Source organism: Penicillium robsamsonii (genome assembly GCF_028829455.1).
Source record: "Penicillium robsamsonii strain IBT 29466 chromosome Unknown utg000006l_segment0_segment0, whole genome shotgun sequence".
Taxonomy (NCBI): domain Eukaryota; kingdom Fungi; phylum Ascomycota; class Eurotiomycetes; order Eurotiales; family Aspergillaceae; genus Penicillium; species Penicillium robsamsonii.
In genome coordinates, this window is record NW_026643224.1 from 173,744 (window position 1) to 194,423 (window position 20,680).

The 20,680-nt window shown below is 48.6% G+C and overlaps 10 protein-coding genes across 10 annotated transcripts; 5 read left to right on the forward strand and 5 right to left on the reverse strand.

The window, feature by feature from the left end:
- Positions 1 to 355: 355 nt before the first annotated feature.
- Positions 356 to 964, forward strand: N7447_009783 (uncharacterized protein; the record flags this gene model as incomplete). The annotated part of the gene is made up of 1 exon (XM_057234045.1): positions 356 to 964. The coding sequence occupies one exon, from the start codon at positions 356 to 358 to the stop codon at positions 962 to 964; it is 609 nt and encodes a 202-aa protein (XP_057081329.1).
- A 4,648-nt stretch (positions 965 to 5,612) lies between these two features.
- On the reverse strand, positions 5,613 to 6,626 carry N7447_009784 (D-isomer specific 2-hydroxyacid dehydrogenase family protein; the record flags this gene model as incomplete). The annotated part of the gene is made up of 1 exon (XM_057234046.1): positions 5,613 to 6,626. The coding sequence occupies one exon, from the start codon at positions 6,624 to 6,626 to the stop codon at positions 5,613 to 5,615; it is 1,014 nt and encodes a 337-aa protein (XP_057081330.1).
- Positions 6,627 to 6,986: 360 nt separating this feature from the next.
- Positions 6,987 to 8,048, forward strand: N7447_009785 (PhzF family phenazine biosynthesis protein; the record flags this gene model as incomplete). Its single annotated transcript, XM_057234047.1, has 3 exons — positions 6,987 to 7,011; positions 7,061 to 7,088; positions 7,163 to 8,048. 3 exons carry the CDS (start codon positions 6,987 to 6,989, stop codon positions 8,046 to 8,048), a joined length of 939 nt encoding a protein of 312 aa, XP_057081331.1.
- Positions 8,049 to 8,205: 157 nt separating this feature from the next.
- N7447_009786 (bifunctional C97 family peptidase/thioredoxin family protein) lies at positions 8,206 to 10,123 on the reverse strand (the record flags this gene model as incomplete). The annotated part of the gene is made up of 4 exons (XM_057234048.1): positions 8,206 to 9,702; positions 9,753 to 9,974; positions 10,022 to 10,036; positions 10,088 to 10,123. 4 exons carry the CDS (start codon positions 10,121 to 10,123, stop codon positions 8,206 to 8,208), a joined length of 1,770 nt encoding a protein of 589 aa, XP_057081332.1.
- A 503-nt stretch (positions 10,124 to 10,626) lies between these two features.
- N7447_009787 (EF-hand superfamily Ca2+-modulated protein) lies at positions 10,627 to 11,424 on the forward strand (the record flags this gene model as incomplete). Its single annotated transcript, XM_057234049.1, has 3 exons — positions 10,627 to 10,677; positions 10,732 to 10,943; positions 11,058 to 11,424. The coding sequence occupies 3 exons, from the start codon at positions 10,627 to 10,629 to the stop codon at positions 11,422 to 11,424; spliced, it is 630 nt and encodes a 209-aa protein (XP_057081333.1).
- Positions 11,425 to 11,844: 420 nt separating this feature from the next.
- On the reverse strand, positions 11,845 to 13,737 carry N7447_009788 (putative RNA annealing protein Yra1; the record flags this gene model as incomplete). Its single annotated transcript, XM_057234050.1, has 5 exons — positions 11,845 to 12,130; positions 12,185 to 12,255; positions 12,311 to 12,475; positions 13,442 to 13,471; positions 13,525 to 13,737. 5 exons carry the CDS (start codon positions 13,735 to 13,737, stop codon positions 11,845 to 11,847), a joined length of 765 nt encoding a protein of 254 aa, XP_057081334.1.
- Positions 13,738 to 14,303: 566 nt separating this feature from the next.
- On the reverse strand, positions 14,304 to 15,066 carry N7447_009789 (ESCRT-III subunit protein VPS24; the record flags this gene model as incomplete). The annotated part of the gene is made up of 2 exons (XM_057234051.1): positions 14,304 to 14,954; positions 15,019 to 15,066. 2 exons carry the CDS (start codon positions 15,064 to 15,066, stop codon positions 14,304 to 14,306), a joined length of 699 nt encoding a protein of 232 aa, XP_057081335.1.
- A 562-nt stretch (positions 15,067 to 15,628) lies between these two features.
- Positions 15,629 to 16,568, forward strand: wos2 (Hsp90 cochaperone SBA1; the record flags this gene model as incomplete). Its single annotated transcript, XM_057234052.1, has 4 exons — positions 15,629 to 15,653; positions 15,830 to 16,155; positions 16,206 to 16,445; positions 16,503 to 16,568. The coding sequence occupies 4 exons, from the start codon at positions 15,629 to 15,631 to the stop codon at positions 16,566 to 16,568; spliced, it is 657 nt and encodes a 218-aa protein (XP_057081336.1).
- A 1,006-nt stretch (positions 16,569 to 17,574) lies between these two features.
- On the forward strand, positions 17,575 to 18,782 carry N7447_009791 (translation machinery-associated protein TMA46; the record flags this gene model as incomplete). Its single annotated transcript, XM_057234053.1, has 3 exons — positions 17,575 to 17,649; positions 17,734 to 18,284; positions 18,341 to 18,782. 3 exons carry the CDS (start codon positions 17,575 to 17,577, stop codon positions 18,780 to 18,782), a joined length of 1,068 nt encoding a protein of 355 aa, XP_057081337.1.
- A 515-nt stretch (positions 18,783 to 19,297) lies between these two features.
- Positions 19,298 to 20,533, reverse strand: N7447_009792 (FAD-dependent oxidoreductase; the record flags this gene model as incomplete). The annotated part of the gene is made up of 3 exons (XM_057234054.1): positions 19,298 to 19,728; positions 19,823 to 20,409; positions 20,505 to 20,533. 3 exons carry the CDS (start codon positions 20,531 to 20,533, stop codon positions 19,298 to 19,300), a joined length of 1,047 nt encoding a protein of 348 aa, XP_057081338.1.
- Positions 20,534 to 20,680: the final 147 nt, after the last annotated feature.

Sequence of the window (20,680 nt, forward strand, 5' to 3'; positions counted from 1 at the left end):
TTCCTAAGATCGACAGCCCTTTGTTTGCCGGAAACCCCCTTCCGCCTGATTTATTCTTTTTATTCTTTTATTCTTTTATCCTTTTTTTATTTTTGGACTTCCCTTTTTGGATTTATTCTTTATTTCTTTTTCCTTTTTTGGGCATTTGATTTTCGAGCAAGGGTATCGGGAGGTCTAGAAGTCTTTCCCCGGCTTTGATCTTTGATATCTATTTGGGCCCTTTTTCATTGATAAACACCCACCCTCGACTCTTCTTCCTCATTTCATCTTTCACCTTCCACACTGTCGTCTCACTCACCTACTGGGCCCTGGTACTTCCAACCCTCTTCAACAATTACTCAACATATCCGTCACCATGATTCCTATTCAGTCACGTCTACACGAGATGTCGCTCCCCAAGGCGGCAGCTCCTCTCGCCAGCACAGATCCAGCACAACCCACCTTTGCCTGGAGTGGCAGCGCCTCTTCTTCCATGTCAAGTCCTTTCGCTCCTCCACCAACTCCCACCGACTCTCTCCTCGACATCAACCCACGCAAATCCTCTTTCTCAAGTGAGATGGGGGCAGCATATGCCTTCCCCTCCTGGCCTAACCGTCCCTCCCTTTCAAGCAACGACTCCACCGACTCATGTGCCAGCGCCTTCCTCTCTGATGACGACCTCCTATGGATGCCGGAAAACTCCGGCGCCGAGAAAGAAGTGGAGGAAGCCATCAACCAGGACGCCGGTGCCATCTGCTCGGTAACCATGGAACAGCAACTTCAGCGCATGCGAATTATCGCAGAACAACAAGATCGGGCCAATTTCCTCGCCAAAGTTGAGGCCCACGCCCGGGCAACCCAAGCCCTGCGTTCAGCAAAGCAGAGCATTGTGACAGAGCGAGAGACATTGAAGCGCAAGAAGCGCCGAGTCGTGCCCACTCCCAAACGACGTGCTCACTCGGCATCCAAGGTGCTCAGTCAATAAGCTCACCGGTGATGCCCGGTGCAGCGCAGGCGCTCTCCGAATAACGCCACAATTCTCTTCGCAATCATGTCATTATCTCGCCTTATCTTTTAATTTCACCCCCGCATCTCCCCGGTGTGCAGAGACCCACACCAAAGTGCCTAGTCTCTATTTTTCCCGTTCTTTTCTCATCAACCGTGATACCCGCGAGATCGCATCATCTCAGACTTACAACACTGGGCGCCCCAATCCGCGCAACACAAGATACCATCATCGTCAGCCACATCTAAGCTTTACCGGGTGGTATTTCGTGGATGCGACCATACGGGCCGACATCGTCCGGACGGGATCCATCCATGGAACGGTGTCCCCGCGCAGATTACCTAATATTTCGCTGTCGGCGCTTCTTGAAATCCCACTGTCACCTTTGACCTCGTCACCTCCATCCTTCGCACACACCGCTGGTTCATCTAGCTCTCTGACTCATTTTTCAACTTTCTCATTTGTTTTTTTTTGTTTTTTTTTGTTTCCTTGCAGCGAATCTGTTATTCCCCCCATCCCATAGGGATCATCACGTTCTTACATGGATGGTGTTGCAGCGCCCTGATTCAGTCATCATTTGACCTTTTTTCTTGCCCACCCTCAGGCTTGCATTCATGAGGACCCGGTGTTTCTTGTTTTTTTTTTTTTTTGCTTCTTAGTTTTTCATGAATCTGTTTTTCCAGCGCAGCGTCTTTGTTCTGATACCCCGTCTTGTATACCCCCACCATTTGTTTTCATTATCTTTGGCGCTTTGTCATTTTTTGCAATTTCCCACAGCCCTCCATCTCTGTGGTCTGTTCTCGGAATATTGCCGCCACGTGCCATATCACGTTTGTCAATAGCCGTTCGTATATTAGGTAGCCCGAACTAAGCACATTGACCATATCCCGAAACAAGAATATCCTTCTAAATCATGAAACTAACAATCTAAAATAACATAAGAACAATAATCTTATTCACATTCCTAAGTCCAACTATACATCTACCTTCCTCGTACTCTACCCCAGCCAAGTCCCTGCCACGTTGCTATAGAGTAAGCATTTGCCCAAAAACCACACCCTGAAAATAGAACAATCAGTCGATCGTCAGCCCTGCCCGCCTCGTGTTCCCCACTTGAGTAACCGCCTCCCTCACCCTCGCGTACAGCCCGGAACTCCGAAACACTGAGGCTGCAAGAGCTTATTGCTGTCTATGTATGACACGCGGCCCTGTCGCTGAAATGCAACAGTGAGATCGAGGGTGCCGCATCTTAGTAATCGGCGATGAGGCGAAGTTGCTGATCATCGTAGAAATGGGTGTATATGTACTTCAGTATTTGACCAGAGCGCATCGGAGAATATCGTGAAGTTACGGTTGGGATTGTTGTTAGGCTGCCTCGGCCAGATTTGGCATATCCCCAGGTCGCCTGATTACAACGTCCCCGACTTGTTGGCTTCTGGGCGGGACTAGTCAGCTGTAATTAATAAGAAATGTATACTTGGAGTCGGTACTAGGTATAGAGGCTTAAATTGTGCTGATATGGTACATGTTGCGTTGATGGAATTTACCGCCTCATTCCTTGTGTATCACACGTGATAAGTTCTATGCTATAACTGGTGTTTCAGAGAGCCCCGTTACCCACTAATAGTTGCCTCATTATTAACGGTACAATCTCCTTTTGTCACCGTTCTTGGTTCTTCCCTTCTGCATTTACGCTATTTGTCATGGATGTGTTGCACCAACCCAACCCAAAGGGCGAAGTCGATATCAAGTAGTCTGGGCAATCACATTTTATGGGCTTAGTCGGGCACATGCTTCAACTCTATGCTGGTTGTTACCAACTGGAAAGAATCCCGGTAGACTTCACATTCCAGTTAGCAGATGATATGCGTGCCTATCGGAGCAACTTCCGTCTAGAACAATATCATCTGATAATTATTCGATGTTGAATTCCCAGCAACCATGCCGGCTTGAAATGATGTCATTTTGATAGGATGGAATGTAGCATGTGTTAGTGAAATTATATACTTTGATAGGTAGAGTCTCACTGCCCACAAATCAGAGGAAGTTAAGGTATCATGATAGAACTTAACCCGGACTTAAGACTTATGTACTTGATTTCCGCTGACACTTCTTGGCTTTCCCTTTCCCTTTTAGCACTTAGGCCTTGCCGCTTTTTGCTCACTGAGTATAACCGAGCACGTATGCGGAAATGTAGAGAGTTCCATATACTCAGTTCATACCATACATTTCATACAGTCAGACTTCTGTCATCTTACATATAGACCGAGGAACTTAGCTAGAGTTAGTAACCATGCTAATTACCTGGCTAGGAAACCACACTTCTAATTAAAACTAAGGCAGAGGAGGGCGCAGAGATAAAGATAGAGAGGAGAGAGTGAGAAAGGAAGAAGTAGGAAATGGAGGATGCACTCCATGGCAGTCATTATGTGTTATTTTTTATGTATGGGTATGGGTTTATGGGTTTACGGGTTATAGGAATGGGCTGATTCCACACTCTTTATGATTAGCATCTATCTGTATACTCTCTACGATCCCACTTGGCGTTTAGCTTCGAGTTCTTGCGTCAATTGGATGAAGCGCTTGTATAGTCATACGTAACTAGTTAGACTGCAACAGGTTAATTGAACTTTGATTGATAACTCGATCTGTCATAAAGCAAGAAAGAACGAGGGAACCTGTGATACTATCTCTAAGCAAAATGTCTCTGTCGAATTTATTGAAAATTTGCGATGATCCCCCTAATTGGTTCAAGTAATCGCTCACGGTGTGCCAATCCACTGGAGTTATACCATTTATCGGAAAGAAGGTCCATCAATCCTAGCCATAAGAGCTGCCAGTCCACTGAATCAGTCTCTAGCAAATCCACCTCGAAGAACAAATCACGTTTAGATTGTAATCGGCTTCCCCAAAATGCATCTGGTAAATTTAATGCAAACACGGATAACATGTTACGCATAGTCTGCACATCGGATTGAGTGTAGATAATAGGGCAAATGATTTCCGCTGCCAGAAGGGAGATTTCGAGTGGAAGTCTATTAAGATAGGAGCTTTTGCGTTTTCCAACCGTATTTTGAGCAAGTTGGATCCATGGATTAACAAAGATATCACAGCCGCGACAGTAGCTCTCACATCTCACGTATGGAACCTCGTCGAGCTGGGCACGAAATATGGTATCTAGGTCAGTAACACCCCATCCTTTCTGGGTTTGCCAATACTGCCTCGCGGCCTGAATAACTTGACCAAGTGTCTTCTCGATCAAATCTTTCCCTACCAGATGGCCAAGGATCTCCCAACAATAATAGTGAAACACATATCCCATATTTTTGTGTTTAAAAAGACTTGGCTGCATCCAGTAACCTTCTGGATGGAAATTTGTGAATAACGTATCATCATACTGTGGTATCGCCTCTCGTCCAGAAATTCGCGCGGTGTTTTTATCTCTTGGAAGCTGGTACGGCTGACCACCGAGACGTGAAACTGGGCCAATTCCCGTGAGATCAAATTTTGAGGAAAAAGCATATCTGACAGCTTGAATTTACTTTTAGCTTCAAATTTCAATATTTATGAGAGTGTCAATTTACCTCCTCGCTGATAGCAAGATGATAACCAAGGAAATTTAGAGAAAATTTTATTCTCCAATTCGGTCGATGGCACGAGAATATGCTCAGGAATCGGGGATTTGCGATGGATTTCCCATTGAGACTCCTTAAGCATATCTAGGTGATCCCAGCTTATTGTTCCCCCGTCAGGCAAAATGTATACACCACAAAGTAGGCATGTTTCTGCATAATTACAAGGCTCATCGGAATTTGAGGGTTGAAGTAAGTAGCCGGTACTTCTCGCACAATCCTGACGAAAACCATGAGGTCGGATTCCACCCAGGCAGCGTACACTCTGAAGTATTTGACGTCCCCAAACAGTAGGTAGATTTACTACCAGTGCCAACAGATGTGATACTTCCAACACATTTGAAGGTATGAAAGCAGTGGTGAGTGGGATCACCGAAGTTGTGGTCATTGCGAGGCCATGCGACTGCACATACTGAGTAATCATGAGAGCAGAAATTAGTTATAGGACAAATCGGATCTGTAAATCCCACAGGGAAAGTATTTGGGGGCCGGGCAGAGATTAAGCCTCAGCCCCCTTGGGGGCTGTACAGGTACTCAAACTCCTATAAAGAGTTAGTCGCACTGCAATTCACCTTATTCCAAATCCCCCGGCGACCTCCAGGTTTCAAAGGTTTCTGAGGAAATTATTTTCTGTTTGTGAAGACAGCCGTCCCCATTCCTAGCCAAGTGGTACGAATAATAGGGACCTGGAGAAATCCATTTGGCAGGGGAATCGGGGAGGTACACACCATAAAAGTATCCGTAGACCTGTTCCTTGATGTACCTGCTTTCGGGTCTTCCAAAGCGGTTGAAAAGCTATACTGCGCTTGAAGATCGCGTAAATGGTGCGATAATGAATTTGGCAGGCATGGACTGGGAAATAAGATGTGTGTGGTTCATGTGGTTTTCGGTGTTCATTCGTGAAAGATGACCTGTAAGTTTTGTCCAAGGCTTTACAGGGTAGTCTATAGTACTCTATTTGCCAAATGTATTTACATATGACTAAAATCTCCAGACTATCGCACCTGATTGATAATCTCACCAACACACCACTTCTCGACTGTGTTCTTCAACGCAGCCTGTAGGTTTTGCAATGTCCTTTCAGAATACCAGGCCAGGTGAGGTGTCAACACCAAATTCAATCCCGCTGCCTCTGGGCTTAACAACGGAGAATCGCCTCTGCCAGCAGGTTCTGTGGCATAAACATCTGTGGCCGCGCCTGAAATTGCTCCTCCCTTGAGAGCTTCAACCAGGGCTTGCTCGTCGACAATTCCACCTCTTGCGACATTGACCAACACAGCATGGGGAGACATGATCTGGAATTCCGCAGTAGAGATCATGTTCAGCGTCTCAGCGCTTCGCGGCAAGCACAAAACAGCCACGGTCGCCTTTTTCAAGCCATCTTCAAACAGAACTCGACCCGCTCGAGGAGATACACCCTTACGCTCAGCAATAATCACGTTCATCCCAAGGCCCTTTGCCATGACCTCGATGCGCTTGCCTAGCGATCCGTACCCAACAATACACAAGGTCTCATCACTACATAGCAACGGGGCTTTTCCATCAGGCGCACGAACCCGACTGAGCAATGAGCCATTTGTCTTCCACTCAGTATCAAGTGACAAGTCCGTAGGAACTGCAACAGTGGCATTATGAAGCTCGATGAACTTCCGTCGAGTGGCAAAGTAAAGTCCAATGGCATGTTCACTGACACTGTCAATATTAGAGCCGGGACAGTTGCATACGGTGATTCCTCGCGCGGACGCAGCTGCTATATCGACGCAGTCTATGCCAGTCGCCATGATTGCTATAAGGCGGAGGTTTGGGGTGACTTCAGCGCTTAGGGTCTCTGCTGACAGGCGCGTCGTTGTGGTCACGATGATTGTGGCATCTTTGACGCGGCTGTGCAGATCAGCGGGATCGGTCCATCGGTGCACTGCCCGAGTATGCGGCCCTGGTAGATCGAATTCGGGGATTGGGCAGTGCACAGCCTCAATGGCGACGATGTGGTGGGTGATGTTCTCAGCCATGGTCATGAGGGAAAACAGAAGATGTGTTCGAAGATATTCAAACTTTGATATCTCCCAAGTCCGGCGATTGGAGACTTGCCGATGTGGGTCCGAGAGGCCGACGTGTCGCCGGTAGGGCGTCGGACTATCCGAGAACGTGAATTTTCGAAACCCTTAACATACATATAAAGTTATTTGGGCATCAGATGCGCCGGAATCGGACCGTTGCTCCCCTGGTTTTATACTCAGACCGATGATAGCCGCCGATGCTTAGTAATATCGAACTCTCCTATAGTCCCCACTTAGAAGTCCTTTATACAAATTCAAATGCTCTTATGGATACTATGCTTGAAAGCTTTTATTTCACAATCAATCACCACCATGTCCGGACAAAAGTCACCATATGGTACGCAAGTTTAGAATAACACAAAGTTGATGCGCTGACTCTTCTCTAGTCACCCTCGATGTATTCACATCAGAGAGGTATACTTCTCTTCATCAGCCAAATACAAATGACTCAATTGTAGCTAATTAGAATATATTGCTAATTAAAATAGATTCAAGGGCAACCCTGTCGCCATTGTGAAGCTCGGCGATATCAAGTTGTCACAGGAACAAAAGCAACAAATCGCCAAAGAATTCAACTTCTCAGAGACAGTCTTCTTGCATCCCACCACAGATGGAAATCCTCAGGTAGACATATTCACACCTGTCAACGAGATGGAGTTCGCCGGCCATCCCATAATTGGCGCTGGCCACTTTCTCTTCCGCCAAATAATGGCCGACGCTCCCACTCGCTCGAACAACCTCACTGTAATGACCAAAGCCGGACCCGTTCCGATATCATATGATCCAGCCAACGAGGTTGTCTCTGCTGAGGTCCCCCACAATATTCATATCCACCAGCAGGGTGCGACACTAAGTCACATCCTTCCTGTTCAAGCAAGCCTGGTGGCCTCGGATCTTCAGGGCTTGAAAAAGACATCACCAGTAGTTTCCGTGGTCAAAGGTGTCACATATGCTCTGGTGGATCTGACTGAAAGACCAGATCTCTTCGCTAATATTGTGCCCGGTGGGAGTCCGGACCTTAATCTGGACGAAGGATGGTCGCCATCCTTCACCGGGGTTATGTATCACCGTCATCTTGAGTCACGTACAGAGGGCAACGTTGTGATTTGGGATCTTCGTGTGCGCATGATCGCGATTGATCTAGAGGACCCTGCTTGCGGTAGTGGGGGATGTTCTCTCGGGGCTTATCTTGCGGTATCGAATGGTCAGAAGGGGCGGCATCATCGGTTCTATATTGATCAGGGAATTGAGATGGGGAGGGATAGTCGGGTCATTGTGGAGGTGGTCTTGGATGAGGACAGGAAGAAGGTCTCCACTATCAAACTCGCTGGCCATGCTGCATTTGTAGCGGAAGGGAGCATCTTTGTTGATTGAATAGCCCGTAGGTTGTGAGAAAGAACAATCAAATGACACTAGTAGGACGGTACACAAAAGGCCAAAATCTATAGATGGTTCAGTAGATCATTACCGCACTTTCGAAGAATTCGAGTTCACATATATTCTAATTGGGCATTATGCAGAAATTCAATGATCACAGTCCCTTGTTAAAAAGCTCTCCTATCTCTTTAAGCAGCGGCTCCTTCTGCACGGCCTGAACCTTCATCTTCCCAGAGATCGTCTCTGCCACACCCATAGCGCGACAAAGATCGATTAGAGACCCATCCATCGGAGCTTCGTAAACAAGAAGCCCAAGGGCAAATAACAGCCCATGCAAGGCTTCCACGCTTTCGTCCTCGCGGGAAACAGCCTCAAGCAACGACGCAGTCAGTTCGACCTGATCTTCCTCAGATAGAGGATCCGAGTTCCCATCGAAGCGGGCATTATGATTGAATGAGGCAAGATTGTATGCAAAAGAGGCAGCGACAACGCGGAGGCTAGTTTGTGAGTCTAGGAGGGAGTTGGTCGCGAGACGGAGACAGGTCTCGCGGAGCGGGGATGAGGAGGAGGTGAGTTGCTCTGGGTAGAGAGGTGTGCTGAAAAGATTGCAGGCTAGTTGGAGGGCCACGATGCGGAGATTGTATGGACATGAGGAGAGATCGTCTTGGGATAGCGGTGCAAGAAGAGTGAGGAGGGTTGCGTGTTGGGCTTCTTCGGCGAAGTAGCCACTTGCACGTGGGTCAAGCAAAACAAGACGAACTAGATCAACCACGGCAAAATGACTGCCACTGGGAAGCGTCGAGTATGTGGAGTTCAATGTTGTGGCAAATGCATGCAAATCGGGGACCCTGATATCGGCGACACGTTCAGTGGTTGAATGACGCTGCTTCACAAATTCAATGACTTGCGCGACGCCGTGACCTTCCTTGAATGCGACAGGAAGCTTTTGGAGGAGCTTGTCGAGTGGCGGGACCTTCTTATACATGACGAAGGTCGTAATCTCTCTCTGAAGACTGGGAAGTCGTAGTTGACGATGGGGGTGGGCAGGGTGGGCCATCTCTAGCAACATACGAACGTTTCCCACTAGCTTTGCCGGGGTTGCACCGCTCCATTGATCCAGCTTTTGGCCCTTCAAAAATGTCATAAACGTAGGAGTCGAGCGCACGCTGTACTTCATGCCAACATCGCGAGCTACGCCGATATCGACTTTGATGAGAGTTCCTCGATCACCTGCTTCCGCTGCGAGTTGGTCATATGTTGGGTAGACAGCCTTGCAGGGCGGACATGTTGACGACGTGAAGAAAATCACGGCGCAGGAATGGGAAGCACCAGCCAGCTCACTTTCTAGCTGAATGAGATTGTTCACTATGCGGACTGTGCCCGCTGCTTGGTGTGTCACTGGTTGCGGTGCGGGAGGTACAGTCCTTGCTGTGGTCGGTTGAACACTAGGACCAGGGGCAGGACCTATCCCGGTGCCTTGAGTGACGCCTTTGAGAGCACTCTCAATTTGAGGTTTCATCATCTGCCCAAATGGGGTTTCAAGGAAAGTGCGAGGTAGATTGATGATATGGTCCGGGATACTTTTACCGACAAGAAACATTGAAAGGTCTTGAGTAAAGTTATTGCAGTTATGAAGAAAAAGGTCGTAGGACTAGACCTGATTAGCCATAGTTCCGTTGCTGAAGTCGTTTATGAACAAACCTCGGGCGTATAAATTGTTGCTAATGAGCCAAGGTATTCTTCAATAACATCATTTGGAAGCTCGGTAGTACCCAACTTCACGACCTCCATAGGCTGTCCATGATGAGTCTTCCCTGGAGCAGAGGTCTGGATACCCTGGCCGAAGTAATATTCAACCCCGTTGAGGACAATGGATGTATGGTAGATGGCATCCATTTGTGTCCCCGTCAAAGCAAGGGAGTACTGTACAAATCAGAGATTGCTCGCTTTCAATATTGCGTTGAACATACCATTCGGGCCAGACCCTATATTCAAGATTAGTTGATATTTATTGCGTGCAGAATTGAAAAACTTACCTTTGAAAGGTCATAAACATATAGTGAGACATCCATGATGGAGTAATGTAGAAGAAAGTAACCTTTGAAGTGAAAGTCGAGATAAAAGAGCCCTTTCAAGGTTGAAGCACCAGGCGCCAATCCGATAACGTCAGCGTCGGGTGCCTGCTATCACCTTCGATCGTTTTCTATAACATTTGGTATGTGACATTTGATCTATAATATTTGATATGTACATGATATCTAAACTGGCTATATCTATTAAAATGGAATGTGGCGTTATCCATCGACGCGATCTCATTTCTCACTTTATACTGCCTCTAGAGCTAGTAACTCTCGATATCCGGAGTACGTGGAATCTGCTTAAGAACCAGACAAGTCATGAATACACTAGTAGACTCTAAGAGCCCAATGCAAAAAGATTTGCTAATTTTCACATGGTTTTGATAATCATTTATGTGTATCATTGTGTATAATAGAGCTATGAAACTGGTACCATCCATAGATCGTTTTCCAATCGCCGCTCTCCCCACCTTCATCACTAAATTCCCATCTTGTCCATGCCAAACACCCTTGTGAAGTCCGCAAGTCCTGCCAGTATTATCCACATGGTAAGAGATCCCATATATTTTCAATGCTCAACCGAATCTGACTCTCCCTTGCAGCCTCCCAAAAAGCGCGGAGGCGCAGTTAGCTCCTCCGCACCAGCAGCGCCAAAACGCGGACGCGCATCCAAGCTCGCCAAGGAGAACAACATCACCGCGGAAGAAGAAAACGAAATCAAAGAAGTTTTCAGCCTATTCTCCGACAAGAACCCAGACTTCCCGGACGAGAAGGAGGGAGTCATTCCCCGCGAAGATGTGCGCAAGGCACTGGTGTAAGCTTCCCTACATCTCTCCTTCAAATCGACATTACCTAAAACCCCACCCCTTCCTCAATTTTTTGCTCCAAATCTACAGCTACTAGATACTAACAACTCTCCCTTCAACAGCGCCCTCGGCCTCCCACCCACCGATTCAACCGAACTCGCCGAAATCCTCTCCGCTCTCGATCCAACTCTAAGCGGATACGTGCCCTACGGCCCCTTCGTCTCAATAGCAGCAGCCAAGTTGCGTTCGCGCGATGATGACGCCATGGCTGCCGAGGTCGACGATGCGTACCAGCTATTCACGCGCGGCACGGATGGCCCCATTACATTGTCGCATCTGCGGCGCATTGCGCGTGACTTGAAGGAGGATAGTGTGGGTGATGATCTACTTAAGGATATGATTCTTGAAGGGAATGGGGGTGCTGGGTTGAGTGCTGGTGTTACTTTGGAGCAGTTTCATGATGTCATGACCAGAGCTGGTGTGTTTTAGAAGTGGAGGATTTGTGTAGATGATGAGATTGTGTTTCTTGTTTTGCTGGATATGGGGGTGGGGTTTGGCGTTTGATATGGCATTTTCTTTTTAGCAGGGAGTCGGAGGTTTTGGAACTTTGAAGGATTGGATTGTTCGAAAATCGAGTATCATTTGTAATGTTCCATTGTGGGTGTAGTAGATACATGCTTTCCTCCACCGGCTTCTGCGAAAGACATGGAAAAATTAAGCCTGCTGGTACTAGCAAAAGAAGAAAGAAGAGTAGAGAAACACAGCCATTGAAAAAAAAAAGCAGAACAAAAGGAGCACAGAAGGAGATATGACCCGCGCATCAACCGTAAAGAACTCCCGAGAATATTTGCGAAACTTGTATCATGCAGGAGCCGCGATGGAGGAAAGTGAAAGAACAGTTGGGAACATTTAGGAGATCTCGTCGGCCATGCCGATGTCCTGGTTGGCGCTGGCCTGGGGGACAGTGGCACTGACAGGAGCAGTACCTTCAGCAGGGGGGGCGTCGGCGGAGAAGTAGTCGACCATCTCAGCATCAAGCTCCTCAACAGTCTTGGGCTTTCCACGGCCGGTAACGCGGCGGCCACGAGTGCCAGCAGGGCCCGTACCGCGGCGGCGTCCCTTGTCAGTGGCCGCGGTCTTCTTGTCTTCCTTGGCCTTGGGGGCGGCGGCGGCGGACTTGGGCCGAGCCTTCTGACTGTGAATGAATAAGTATATGAATGCGGACTTGCTAAAACGGACATCAACTTACGCAATGCGCTCGGTGAGAGGCTTGGAAGCAGGGACAGCAGGAACGTGGGACGCATCGTAGACAACCTCGATCTATTATCTAGGTCAGTAATGTTGCAGTGAAGGTTAGCCGGAGAAGATGATTTACCTTCATGGGGCGACCATCGACAAGGAGTCCGTTGAGCTCCTTGGTGGCCTTGGCAGCGGTGTCTGCCCTGTTGAATTGGATGGAGGCGATGCCACGGCTAGTACCATTCTGGTTGTAGGTGAGCATGACCCGTTTGACGGGACCAGCAGACTTGTTGAAGTATTCCTATAGCGCAAAGACGATCAGTATTTTCGTCAGACAATTTCAGTGAGAGTGCGGTTCTCGAGTGTCGGTAACAAGGTGGCGGCGCAAACGAGGACGGCCAAAGGTGAGAGGGCATCAGCGAGCACACAGCATGAATCGATTGATGGTTTCATCCCAGCATTGGAACATGAAACCTATAGCTCCATAATCGCAACCACATCCGACAGGTCGCAAGGTTGCTCCTCGCAATGGAACATAACACGCCAACGAATATCCATAGTAGTATGGAGTCTCAACTTCATCCGTAAATCCATCAAGCGATTACAACAAGTCCTTCAACAAAAGCATCATTTTTCACATCACCGCCGTCAAAGCGAAATTTGTCAACTGGAATCCATTTGCCCATGGAGGTGTCATCCCAACAAAATAGGGCCATTTAGACACGGTTTGGATCTCTCTGAGTCACTGAAATAGGTAATCACCCCATAGTAGCAAGACTCTTCACGGAGAGATTTGAGACAAGAGTCTCGAATAGGTAGGTTTCAGTCTTCCCCCTGAACCTTGAACCTGTTGACCACTGTTCCACTGATGCGCTCGCTGATGCCCATATGGATCTCGAAGTAGAAGACAAGAAAGAAATGCGCAGAATTGAAGAGAGGTCAGGATGATGAATTTTATCCATCATCCTCGGCACAGTACTCAGAGAACAAGGCGGGTGGATTTCCATGTAGGAATCGACACGGGCAATGTACGTCTTTTCACCGTACTTACAGCTCAACTTCTTGTCTCGCAGAGCGCCAGCAATGTGTATATATTTGCAGAGACATTTAGAAGGAGCAAACTGTGTGCCGCGCATCGAGGAATATCCATCGATGTGGGAGGAGGTAGAGAGAGGTCGAGATGCCGATCGGAATCGTTTGCGCCGCGAGATTCTCGAGAAAATAGATGGCGATGGAAGCCAATATGAGAGCCTTGAGATCAACATACCTTGATATTGGCCTCGGACACATCGGAAGGCTATGGAGATTAGCGCATGGACAAGCAGAAATATCATAAGAGCAAGAACTTACCAATCCGCTGACAAGAATCTTGCTGGAACCAGTCTGGGCGACAGGAGCTGGGTGAGCAGCCTTTGGAGCAGCCTTGGTGGATTTCTTCACACCTCCAACGGCGGGTGGCTTAGTCGCAGTGCGGCGGGCACCGCCACGGCGGCGAGTGTGGCGAGCGGTCTGGCGACGGCTGCCGACGAGATCATCAAGAGACTTATCGAGGTTGGCAGACATGATTGCGATGTTGATGCAGTAGCAAAGCTGGCGATTTGCAAGTTCAGCAAAAGTCACTGGACAAACGCGTCGTGGATGATATGCGACCTATGATTTTTAAGTCGTGTTTAAAGAAGAAGTCAAGATCACAGTGGATTCTCGAAATAAGATGAAGTAGGTATGTGTGGTGGGAGAGGATGAATCGTGAAAGGAGGAAAGGCGTGAGGAGAGGGGGCAAGCAGGCGTTGCCTATTTTACACTAAGCCCCTTTTGGCGGCCCGATGCAAACACCCATCAACCAGTTTGATTGGATGTTATTGAGCCCCAATGACGAGGTATTATTGAACTTATCTTTGTCTCTCTTTTGTCTGTATTGACTTATTGTCCCATTGTATGTCAGATAGACATGAGATTACAAATCTTTATTATTTTGCAAAGAGAAATCCATTATGTGCAGGCCCAGCCTTAGAGAATAGACTATGGAAAAAGAAAAATACGGAACCAACTCCAAACGTGCGAGTCGTGGAGCAGACGACTCAATAACAACAAAAAAAAACAAGACTAACGCTCTGAGTTTGCCATATGTACTAGCTCTTGAGGGCTTCCAATCGGCCGCGCATCTGCGCAAGGGTGGCTTCTTGGTCTTCGAATTCCTCCTCGGCTTGTGGAGATTCCGGCTCTGAGATTTTGGCCACAGGTGGTGCCGTGACGGGTTGTGCTTGGGCGAGTTTGCCTTGCAAAACTTCCTGCAGGATCTTCTCGATCTCCGATTCCGCTTCATCTTCCTCATCTTCAAAGACTGCAGGGTCCATGGTGGCATCATCAACCATCTCTTCGATAATGCCTGCCCTGACTAATTCCGAAGACAGCTGGTGCATGGTCGCAGATAATTGGGGCAGTCGGACCAGTGTGTTCACATCCTTCATGATCCCAGTTGACTTTTGAAGACTGCCCTGGATCTTGCGCGCCGAGAAAGCTTCATTCACTTGCATTCCCACACTTTGTAGTTGAGCTCGACTGGTATTCAACCGTGTGGTCTGTTTCCGAATGCGCACGAGCTCCCTTGCAAAGACTTTGGTATCATTCATAGCCTGCTTGGCCTGGGATGGGTTTCGTTGGGCTCGCTTAGAGGCATTGACAATGTGCTGACGAGTCAGACTATCACTGGCCTTTAGCCGGGCTAGATCGCGGTCGAGTTGCCGTGTGTTTGTGCGTATTAAAGCATTGCATTTTCTCATCTGTTAGATGATTCTTGATCAGTGTCATATTTCCAGGCATTAACGAGCTACACCAACTGCCTACCTGGGCTTGCGGGTCAGGCCCAAAGAATACCGCCTTGAGACTCTCCATGAATGCAATCTTGCGGTAATAGGTATGGAAAGTGACAATAAAAAGACAAGCAAGCAAATCGAATTCGTCGCGAATGTCCAATAAATGAGTTCAGTCTTGAGGTGAAGTTTGATCAGCGATCAAGGCTCATGCCCAGTGCATCGTCTTAGAGATAGGCGGGGCAAAGCTAATTCGTTGGTTATGTTGGCGTATGTTGGCGCAATTTTAGACCCTCGAGATATTTATGGCAAAGTTCTTCTCGAAGACCAGAATCGTTAGGTCTTCGGCACAGTCTTCAGATTCGGTGTGTACTGATGCGACAGTCAATATTCACTCCACGGTACCTTGGAGTGCCACTCCGAGTGTCCAGCCGCGCCGGGAACGGAAACTGAGTCAGCTTTGACGTAATACGATGTCCCACACAATTAATGCCTGAGGCATGCTTCTACCAGTTTCTACAACATAGCACCTAGGTAGACCGTGAATGAGCTTCTCCTACACTTCTTCTTCTCTCTTTGACCACCTCTTCTATCTCTCTCCCTTTTTTCAACTATTCCTGTTATCTTCCCACTCCTAATTCAACATGTCTCAGACTTTGACTCCCGAAGGTACGCTGTGATTACTCCTACTGCTTCCCCGCTCTCGAACGCGGGACTGCACATTTTGCATGAAATTTACTATGACGTTATACAATGTTTAAGACTGTTTTGAAACATCAACTATGCCAATTCTGCAGCTTCATTTCTGGGTGAGCTCAAGGTGCTGATATTCTGCTTCTTTTTAGTTACATGGGCTCAGCGGTCATCCGACTCGGAGCCTGAGCGCAACTACCTTTACGTGAACATCAAGGCTGCCGAAGTTCCCCAGGCCGATGCTACCCTCAGCATCACTGAGAAGAACGTTACTTTCAAGGGCACCTCCCGAAAGGGCGTAACATACAGCGTCTCCCTGGACCTCTTTGCCGAGATCGACCCCGAGAACAGCAAAGTCAACCACACCGACCGCGACGTCGAGCTCGTTCTCCGGAAGAAGGAGCTCAAGCAGGAGTTCTGGCCCCGCCTTCTCGAGAGCAAGCAGAAGATGCACTTCTTGAAGACCAACTTCGACAAGGTATGCTCAGGGGTTTTTCTAATTGATGAATGTTGACTAATTTGATGCAGTGGGTCGATGAGGATGAGCAGGATGAGGCTGGTGAGGATGACTACGCCAACAACTTCGGCGGTTTCGGTGGTGAGGGCGGTGACCCCAGCGCCGGTGGTGCCGGTGGCCTAGGCAACATCGACTTCTCCAAGCTTGGCGGTATGCCCGGCATGGGTGGCATGGGTGGCATGCCCGACCTCAGTGCTCTGGCTGGCGGTATGGGCGGTATGCCCGGTGGTGAGGGTGCCGAGGAAGATGATGTAAGTTTGCTTTCGCCTATATGTGATCTATGATTATCTACTAACACAACTCTACAGGAGGACCTCCCCGAGCTTGAAGAGGCCGAGGGCAAGAAGTCCGCCAAGATCCAGGAGGTCTCTTAAATGTGAGATGCCTGCTTTCTGCGAAATCTATGACGACCAGAAACGAAAAAATAAGGGTGCTTTAAGACGCCTACCGGGTGATGATTTGGATTATGGATTTACTTGGGGTTTCTGCCGTCCATTGACTGCCAGGCTCTGACCAGGCAGCTTTGATCCAAGGCCAACCTTTATACGTGGTAGATCTATCCCATTGAAGACATCCCAATGATTGATGAAGCGTGATGAGTGGTCATTGCAAGTTCACGTAGAGCTGTATAGTCAGTAGCTTTAGAGTCCAAGATAATTGTGTATGGATTGCGGATGAAGTTATCCAGGAGACCCCTCAAGGGTTACGGTTCCTGGCTAATCAACCTTCTTGGCATGTACAAGTCTTGTTTGATGATATTTTAAGGCAGTCGGTGGAAAGTGAAAGTCATATAACTACAAGGCCATATACCAAGATAAAAAAAAATTCAACCCGTAAAACTGTCTATGTAGAACTATTTCAATAGTTATACCTTTATTGTTCCCTGTTATATTTGCACAGGGCCCTATTGTGGGTGTCAAGGGCAAATATTAGTGGGCATATGACGCATGTCACTTTTGAGGAGCACATCCTTAAAACTCGATACTGTACACCAATAATATAACATCTGAATATTTGAGAAAATAGTGATTCTCCAGTAAAAGATTGAATCTTCACCGGGTCTATTATCTAAAGCATTCAGCCTCTTATATTTCGAGTCGTCGCACCGCACTGGAGTAAAAGACCCGCACCGTCATTGGTTAACCAAAAATTACCACACTCTCACACCCCTCGTTTTCGACATTTCACTCTACAACAACCCTGGCATTTCTGCCCACATCTCGGTATCTTCGGTTTCAGATCTCCCTGTCATTCATTCAGGTCGCATCAGCGTCTTTTCTTTATCTCCTTGTCAGCAACTGAGGCGCACCCTGGACAGGCGCATTTTCACATTTTTACTCTTCCCCAAACCCGCGACGTCACGTCCGCCCAACCGCCGCCATGCCTCCCAAGAAGGGCGATCAGCCTAAGAAGAAGAAGGCCACCGTTGATGATAAGTCCTTTGGTATGAAGAATGTACGTCATACCTTCAAATTGTGAAGTCTCGAACGGCCAGCCCGTCCATGATATACCCCAACATGGCCCTAACGTTCAATGTAGAAAAAAGGTGGTGCCGCCAAGAAGCAGATCCAACAGTTGCAAGCACAAGCCGCAAGCAACAAGAACCTAGACGAGAAGAAGAAGGCCGCCGAAAAAGAGAAGCGTGAGGCCGAGAAGGCGGCCGCTGAGCGGGCCAGGCGAGAGAACCTTGAGCTGTTCAAGCCCGTGCAGGTCCAGAAGGTTGCCTTTGGTGTTGACCCAAAGACTGTCCTCTGTATTTTCTTCAAGCAGGGTCACTGCGAGAAGGGCCGAAAGTGTAAATTCTCACACGACCCCAACGTCGAGCGCAAGGCAGCCAAGAAGGACTTGTACACCGACACCCGTGATGAGAAGGGCGAAGAGGAAGAGAAGAAGCAAAAGGATACCATGGATGACTGGGACGAGGAGAAGCTACGCAGCGTTGTTTTGAGCAAACACGGCAACCCGCGCACAACCACCGACAAGGTGTGCAAATTCTTCATCGAAGCTGTGGAGAACCAGAAGTACGGTTGGTTCTGGACTTGTCCGAACGGAGGAAACAAGTGCATGTACAAGCACAGTTTGCCACCAGGGTATGTCTTTCCACCACTGATATGTGTCTCGCACGCAATACTAATAGCTTGTGCAGATTCATCCTGAAGACCCGGGAGCAGAGAGCCGCCGAGAAGGCACTCAAGGACAAATCGGCCATGAACGCCCTCACCCTGGAGGATTGGCTGGATTCCGAGCGTCACAAGCTGACTGGTACACTGACACCCGTCAACGAGGAGACCTTCGCCAAGTGGAAGAAGGAGCGTATGGACAAGAAGGCTGCCGAGGCCCAAGCACAGCAAGCTAAGGAGGCTACCGGTCGTACACTGTTCGAGAGCGGCAACTGGGACGAGGAGGACAGTGAGGCCGAGGGCGATGAAGAGGATGGAACCTGGAACTTGTCAGTCTTGCGGAGAGAGACTGAGAGACTGCGTGAAAAGAAGGAAGAGGAACGTCTCCTCAAGCTCGGTGGCGGGATGCTACCCACAGAGATACCCGCAAGTATACCCGAAGCTGTCACACCTGAAGCTGTGGGTTGAGTCCCTACACACCCTCACGATACTAGATTCGTGGGCCCTTGAGGATCCTTCTCCCCCGGCCACATGCAATCTTAAAGTTTGTTTCGTGTTGCTATGGGGTCGGATCGCGATGTCAAGTGATCGCTACAACCGCTTGCCCCAACTTGCTCGCTTTGTATGCAACCTCGCTCATCACTGAGGGCCTCGGTTGGTCGCCTTTTCCTTCCAACCTCTATACGTGTGTACGACAGATGTCATGCGTAGAGGAGAAAGTCAAGGCAGACTAGCCACGGGGGCGCAAAGGCTTGATGAGTCTTGTGTCCCATGTGACGGAAGAATCAACGGCCGATATACCTTTTGATAGCACATTGTTATGTTGTTGGTAGCAAAAAGTTCGTTCATTCAAATGAACCTGATGCCTTATATTTTCTGTATGTCAGATTGCACGGCATAGTAAGATCTATCAACTCTAGAAAAATGTACAAATGCTCTCTATAAACAATACATGCGCTTGGCAAATGTCAAACAATAGTTTTTTACAGCGAGGCCTTAGCCTGCAGCAGCCTCTTCTCCAGCATCACGGCGACAATGTCTTCCGCAACACCACGAGACAGCTCAAACCCACGACCACCAGCACCATACCCATGAACGATATACCGTTCATCAGCGAGCTGCTCCGCCTCGATGCGCAGACCGCCCTCTCGAGCCGGTCGCCGACCGACAATATCGCGAATCACATCGAACTTGCCGCCGCTCTCGGGCGTGAAAGGGAACCACTTGGTTGCGTTGGCAAGGAGCCGCTGTCTGGTTTCCGGCGACGGGTTCGGGTCCCAGTTATTGGGCTCCTTTGTGCCTCCGATGATGGTTCCACCTTCGAGAGGACGCGGGATACAAAAGGACCACGAGCCATCGGTATTCTGGCGAGTAATGGTCTTCGAGACGGGGTTACGGACGAGACAGGTTTGACCTAGAGAACATATTAACACAATTCAGAACGTATCTGTTCAAACGTATCCCAAACACAAACACCACCCATCACTCCCCATCGTAGACACACATACCTCTGATAATAAACGACTTTGGGTCCTCAAATCCGCTGCCCGAGCAGTTCACCACAGTCTTCACATTCCCCGCCATACTAAAGGCCTCCTTCACGTTGGCAAGCGTATACTGTCTCGTCTCGCCCCCCTTCAGAACGAACTTGCGCAACAAATGCGCACAGTACACAGGCGAGTTAATCACATACGTCCCGTACTTCACACCCCACACCACGCCAGCCGGAACCTCCTCTTTCCCCAGCGTCTGGAATTGATCGAGATGTCCATAGACATTGCGCACACTCTGCTGATCCAGGTACTCGGGCGGCGGAGCCTCGAGGTGCTCAACACCGTCGACGAACTTGATTCCCGCACCGGGCTCAGCAGCCGCCATCCGCTTCAGGAACTCGAACGTGCGCCGTGCTTGGTCCGCTTCCTTGAGGGCCTGTGGCGAGGAACCTGGCACCGGGCGGTAATGGGCTCCTGCCCATGGCGAGGCGTAGTTAACGGAAGTTTCCGAAGGGAAGTCGCGGGCCACCAGGAGGATGGATTGCGTAGGAGTGAGGTGTTGTTGAATGTAAAGTGCGGTGGAAAGGCCAATGACCCCCGCACTGGTTGAAGTCAGCTGATTGTGTCTTGTGATTGGGATGTTTTCCCTGTTTTTGGGGGCGCATTTGTAGGATGTTATAGGAAGTGTTGGACTGACCCGATCACTACGATAGTGTCCTTTGACATGGTGAAAGTTGAATTGTCAGGGATTAAGTTGTTTCTAACAATTTAAAGAAGTGCAGCTGTTTGGGGAAGTGAGTCAAAGCCCCTCGGGGAAGCGATAAGACCCCGCAATCATATGATATAACTGGGGCATCTGAGCTGGGCATCGAT